The sequence below is a fragment of the Hipposideros armiger genome, unplaced genomic scaffold (genome assembly GCF_001890085.2).
Source record: "Hipposideros armiger isolate ML-2016 unplaced genomic scaffold, ASM189008v1 scaffold_676, whole genome shotgun sequence".
In the NCBI taxonomy this organism is placed as follows: Eukaryota; Metazoa; Chordata; class Mammalia; order Chiroptera; family Hipposideridae; genus Hipposideros; species Hipposideros armiger.
In genome coordinates, this window is record NW_017732026.1 from 343493 (window position 1) to 350022 (window position 6530).

Consider the following 6530-nt stretch of genomic DNA (forward strand, 5'->3'; position numbering starts at 1 on the left):
GGGGCTGGCTGCTGGCTGAGAATGTGCCTCCATCATTGTATGAGTTGGGTGGGGTAGCATCCCAGGGAGTCACAAGGGTGGAGCAAGTGGAGCTCACCAGGCCAATGCAGATTCAGACTTAGCCATGTGGAATAGACCTCAACACAGGAATGATGGCACCCGCCTGCTGGCTGCACAAGAGGAGGATTCAATACAGGAAAAATGGCGACTGTCCCTACAGTCCTTGCCCTGCAGCCATATAACTCACTCTCTCCCTCTATGTCTCTCACACCTCCCATGAATCAGTGAGTCTGTGTGCAGGCCCTTTAAGAGGATGTCCAGTTTGCTGGAGCTGTCTGTCTCACCCCGCCAGGTGCAATTCTTGCTGGTTTTCACAGCCAGGTATTGTGGGGTCTCCTCTTCCCAGCACTGGAACCCTGGGGTGGGGAGCCCGGTGTGATTCTAGGGGCCCCTCATTCCTCCAGTGGGACCTCTGCCACAAAAATATTCCTCTTGATGGCCAACCACCACACGTGGTTGTAGGGCCAGTCCACTTTGTGTGTCTGCCCCTTTCTCACCCTGGCTTCTTCTTTATATCCTTAGTTATGGGAGTTCTGTTCAGCTAGACTTCAGATTGTCACTGACTTGTTTTCTTCATAATTATTAACTCAATTGTCTAACCATTTAGTGTGGGTATGGATGGCAGTGAATACAGCTTTATATAGAATTTCATTTTGAAATATAACCACAAAGCTGTTTAAGCAGCTTCAGGTATAGTGTCTGGCAACTTTGTGCATACTTCTCTCATTATTTTTATTTTTATTATTTTTATCTTTATTATTATTTTTGTTTAGCTGAGCCATCCTGCCATCTGTTGGCAGCTCAGCAGCAGCTCAGTTTGGGCCGTGAATCAAACTGGTGACCCTGTTGCTCAGAGCTCACACTCTTGAGTGAGCTCTTAACCAACTGAGCCACTTGGCTGGCCCTCTCATTATTTTTAATAAATCTTTGTTTTCTCAATGTCCCTTTAGTTTGAGTCCATAAAACCATGTTAAGCATGTGGGGAATTAAAGACCAGGGGTAACCATTTATTTTACAGTTGACTCTTTACTATATTATATGTAGTTTCTTATTTTAATATTACATTTGACAGTTTACATATTTAAGAAACACATCCAGGGTTGGCCGAGTGACTCAGTTGGTTAAGAGCTCGCTCAAGAGTACAAGCTCTGAGCAACAGTGGTTCGAGTCCTGGCCTGAGCTGAGCTGAAAAAAAAGAAAAAGAAACACATCCCACCAAGACACAATGAAAGTTGGTTTTGCATGTGAAAAAAATATGTTTTTCCTGTTCCAAAGTAGTATCTATTATACAGCTGACTCTGTAAATATTCTGAGTGGCAAACTATGATTTTAAAAAATGAAGAAAATCTGCCATGGCAATTACTCTTTAACTTTTTTCTACCTTCATGTATTCTTTTCTTCTTTATCCCAATTTTTTGAAAATTTAAAAACAATTAAAACAATTTGAGTTTTAAAACTAAGAATATGATATTCAGAATTATGTTATGTAGAATGTAAAATTAAGCAATCATATGCAATCAAATGCTCTCATTTTGCTGCTAATGAAAATGATGTGCCAAGAGGAAAAAATGAGTTGGTCAAGGTCACATGACCAATCACTGGCACAGATTCTGTCTCAGATACATTCACTTCCAGAATATTTCAGGGTCCAGAAGTTTTTTTTCCAATGAAAAGAAGCATAATTTAGGAACAGTATATTATTCTACAGCCTTCTTGTGATGTGAAATATCTAGTACTACTTTCCTATTTCACCTATTAGCTTAAGAAAGTATTCTCAGATTTATAAAATGGATAAAATAATAAGGGAAATGTTATATTTCCCCAATATTTCTCATAATGAAATGGTAGTATAGGTATTTCTATTTTACATATGAGGAAATTGAGGCTCATGGTCAATAAGAAACACACTTGAGCCCACCCAGCTTCTCTTGATGCAGCAGTTCTAATTGAAAAAAAACATATCTATAGGAGTTTATCCTCTTTAGAAAACTGTGTTAAAGGTTACAGTTAGCGGTAGTCAGTTAGAATTATTAAAGAAAAACAGGGTAATTATATTGATAAGGGTATCAAAAATTTCAATTTGCTTTCAATTTATTTAACATATAATACCTTCACTCTTCAAAACATCGTTCAAGTTATAATGCAAAACTGATAGGACACTACAGAAAATACACACCATCACTGCTAAGGAAAAAAAAGCCTTCAAAACATAATTATTAAGAAATCTAATAGGCACATATAAAACACTGTTCCTATGACATGGGAAACATTTATAAAAACTATATTAAGCTATAAATCAAATCCTATCAATATCAAAGTCATTGCTATAAAAATCTGTTTCTGAACTCTGCAAATGTTTTTTAAAAATTCTACATTTTTCAAATTTAAAAGCAAACAGAATAACCCACCTGAAATAAGAATATATAATGAAAAATTTTAAAAATATTCAAATTAAATACTATTGAAATATTACTCTCAAACCTGTTGGATGAAGACTAAACAAAATTTAGAGAAAATGCTATAGTCTTCAGTGCTTATATTACAAAAGAAAATGAAACACTAATCATATAAAAGAAAGGATCAAATAAATTTAAAATTCAGCTTTTTGAGAAGACATGTGAAATTTACAAATATCAACCAAAACTGATCATGAAAAAAAGAGAAAAATTCTTGTAAATAATATTAGGACAGAAGAAAAAATACAACAAATGAAAATATTTAAACAATACCAAAGAAGTTATAAAAAATTTATGCTAAAAATTAGAAATTTAGGTAAGATCAGTTTTTACAATGATAAATTACCAAAATTAATTTGAAAATAAATGTAAGTCTTAATCCTATAACTGTAATAGAATTTTTAAAAAAATCATCCCACAAAAAAAAACAAACTTTACCGAGACATACTCGTAGTGTAGCTAGTGTGAGATTTTAATAAAATCGAAAGCATAAAACTTGGAATGGAGGAAACAATAATGTAATTATTAACAAATAATATGATACTGTGAAAATAATAGGTGTTGCTGAGGATATGGAACAAAGGGAATCTCATACTTGCTGATAAGAGAATAAACACTTACATTATTGAGAGATCAATTTGGCAACGTGCAGTACATTTGAGGATGCACATGCTATATAAGCAAACAATACCACTTCGTGAGCAGTATTCCCTTGAAGTTGTTATATGAGCACCATGAGACAAATACAACGACACAGTGTTCCTAAAACTGTTTCATACATCAACAATTCTCTTTCTGAGTTTTTTATAATTATAAAACGATTTAAAAAACCCTCTCTTAAGAGAATCTTGTCAACTATATACTTCTGTCTTAAGTTTTTACCCTGAACAATACTTCAAGAATAAACTTGACAACATGATATAATGGAAATGTCACAAAGCTAGGCCCTGATATGATTGACTCTTTTCTAGATTTCATTACTAATAAGCAGTTTAATCATACATCACCCTATAAACTCTTTTTAAATTAATTGAGAAAATAATACTAGTATTATTTGATATATTCTTAAATGAGAATACTAGACAAAAGCTATAAAGGGAAATAAAAACATCCAGGACAATAAGATATTTTTTATAAGTAGTTTCTGCAAACATTTTCCACAGGGCCAGGCTCAGAGTGCTCGGTGCAGACTGATGCCTGTGCTTACCAGCTGCTGCCCTTGGACACCCCACGCCGCATACTGCAAGATGGAGTCCTCTACTTCTGGAGGATTTAACTCCCAAACTTCCCTTGAAAAAAGGTAAATATTTTTACATAAACAAATTGACATCTACACCAACAATTTAGTTGGACAATGGCTCAAGAAAACCTGAAAATCAAAGAACTTACCTAGTGTGTATGTTGTAAATCACATATGAAGCAGTATACGAATAATGAAAAATCTGAAATTAAAGAAAAGAGAGTCATTGACCACAGTTTAAAATAAAGGCTCTAGCTTAGTGTGTATGTATGTTCCTATTAAATTCCACAAAATCCAAGAATTGGTTTTAGTGAGAAATCAAAATGTGAAATAGTGTAGTTCCCAAGTTATTTACCTTCTCCTAGCCATATTTACTTCAATAGCCTCAAACTCTTTTTCTGACCATCAGTCAGTCACATCCCTTATTCAATCCAGTCTACACTTAGTATAATTGCGATTACAGTGCTACCTTGTTCAAAATATTGAGTAATTCCTCACTGCCTATAAAATAAAGTTCAAAATGCTTCATCGATATTCAAGGATTTGGGTATTTAGGGTTCAGCCTGCTTTTCCATCCTTATCATCCACTACTTCCCTTCAGCTAGCCAGTTCAATTATATTAGACAAATTTCCCCTGTATATTCTGAACTTCACCAGATTTTTTTTTCTTAGAACATCCTATCCTAACTTAGGTGGGAATATTCCCTCCTTGTAATACAGCCTCTGCATAGAGCTTATATTGATCCCCTCAATTGAAATCCATCTCTCTAACAGTAATTTACTCTGACATTAGGACACTTCTCACCCTATAGCACCCTATATAACTATTTCAAGTACATGTCTCTTTTTCCTGGTAGAGTGTTTTCAGGTCCGGTTGTGTTTACCTTTGTATCCTCCACATGACCTAATATGTTGAGTTTGCATGCAACATACAATCAATATTTGTGGAGTAATAATGCTAATGGGGAAACATTCATACAGCTTGAGGTGTTTACTGGTGGAAACAAAGGTATACCAGCGCCCCCAACTCCTTCATAGTAATAGTTGAAAATCATATATTAAATAGTTGGTTGTAAGTATGCGATCTTCCAGAAATGCTAGTACTATCTTACAAAGAACCTTGTTTCTTTTTAAAGGCCACCTTTCCAAGGATCTCAGCACCCATGGTGGGGTGACATTAAATCCCAAAGATAGGACCATGGTGGATAATGCAAAGATATCTCTATATTTTGGTTCTTACTAATTAGAGATGATGAAATAGTGGAATACAGAGTAAACAAGGAAAATTGCAAAAGATACTCATATGATACCCAGATATAACATATGATATAATATGTTATATTTCAGTGAAAATTATTTTTCTATAAGTTATGTGGGTCTGGTGAAGAAAATGTTTCTCTACCTAGCTGTATTAACATATTATTATTTTCAAGATTTACAGAACTTGCATTGATACTTTTATTTTCAGCATGCAATTATAACAAAGCCTCTTTTATTCCAGTAGTGGATGTACAGTGCACACATATTATAATACTGCCAATTAAAACTCTCTAGAAGTCAAATTGTTGTTTCTTCTTGTGGCAATAATAGCTTCAATTAAACATGATTGATCACATATTTGGTAAAGCAATACTAGCGGTCTCTCCTTGCATTGCAATTACAATCCTTCCACCATTTGTTATAATATGGGGTTTTACAGTGAAGCTTTATTACTTTTGGAATAACTATTAAATCTAAGATTGCCTTCACTATAGAGTTGTAGAAGTGAAAATAAGTCCTAGTGTCTATTATGACATTCACCTTGTATTCTATACAATTCCATAATGAATACAAATTTTCAACCTTGAATTAACTACTATAGCTGACAGAGGTAAGAAATGTGACCACCTATACAAATATACTTGTATATATTTTTCATCTCAGGAAGTTCTGTTGCCAAAACAAATTGCCAAATGAGCACTTGATCTTCAAAGCAGACAAATGTGTAAATGAGATAATGGGTAAAAGAAGACTATTCACCCCATCTGTTAATCACCTAATACACTGACCTGAATTCTAGGCTCACAACCATCTTGAGAGAAAGAGTTCTTGTGCATTATTACTCTTTTGATCAAAGCAGCCCAAAACAACCACTGAGACAAAACTCGATATAACCATTGAATTGTAGTTTCTTTCTATAATATTTATTATGAGGTGGCTGGCTCTTCTCAATGTATAAACAAAGGACTTAGATATCCTCCAAATGACCTGATTTGGAAGGGGGGTATATAAATCTATTTCCTGTTTTGTAGGCTGAGCTCGGTATAGCTCTGCTTCTTTCAGCTGGTGTGTTGAGGTGGAAGACAACAATGAAGAAATTAGCCTTGACTTGTCTGCAAACCCACAGCAGGCTGAAGGAACACAGGGTCTCAATCTCATTGATAAGTTTTCTACAAAACCAGCCTTTTGCCATCTACAGATAATTAGAACCTAGCCCCTTGCACCTAGCTTAGAGATCTTTCCTCTAAATCCACTGTCTTTGGGGTGTGTGTGTGTGTGTGTGTGTGTGTGTGTGTGTGTGTGTGTGTGTGTACTCCCAGCAGATCACAAATACATCTTGTTTTGTAACTTTCCATGATTAAAATAGAATTCTATACCCATATCAGAATATAAAGGGGGGGAATTTTTCAATGAGAATTGGATTTAGCTTTAGTAAACATCTGTATTAATGCACACTGGTCTAAATTCACTGTGTTAATTTGCATCTCTCTCTCTCTCTCTCTCTCTCTCTCTCT

General features: G+C 34.9%; 1 protein-coding gene across 1 annotated transcript in view; it reads right to left on the minus strand.

The window, feature by feature from the left end:
• Window positions 1-6530, minus strand: part of DPP10 (dipeptidyl peptidase like 10) — a 521286-nt gene that overhangs the window by 140893 nt on the left and 373863 nt on the right. The window contains exons 5-6 of the mRNA XM_019626422.1: window positions 3906-3958; window positions 3724-3805 (exon numbers count right to left, since the gene is read on the minus strand). Coding sequence (XP_019481967.1) covers window positions 3724-3805; window positions 3906-3958 — 135 coding nt within the window. The remainder of the gene's footprint in view (window positions 1-3723; window positions 3806-3905; window positions 3959-6530) is intronic.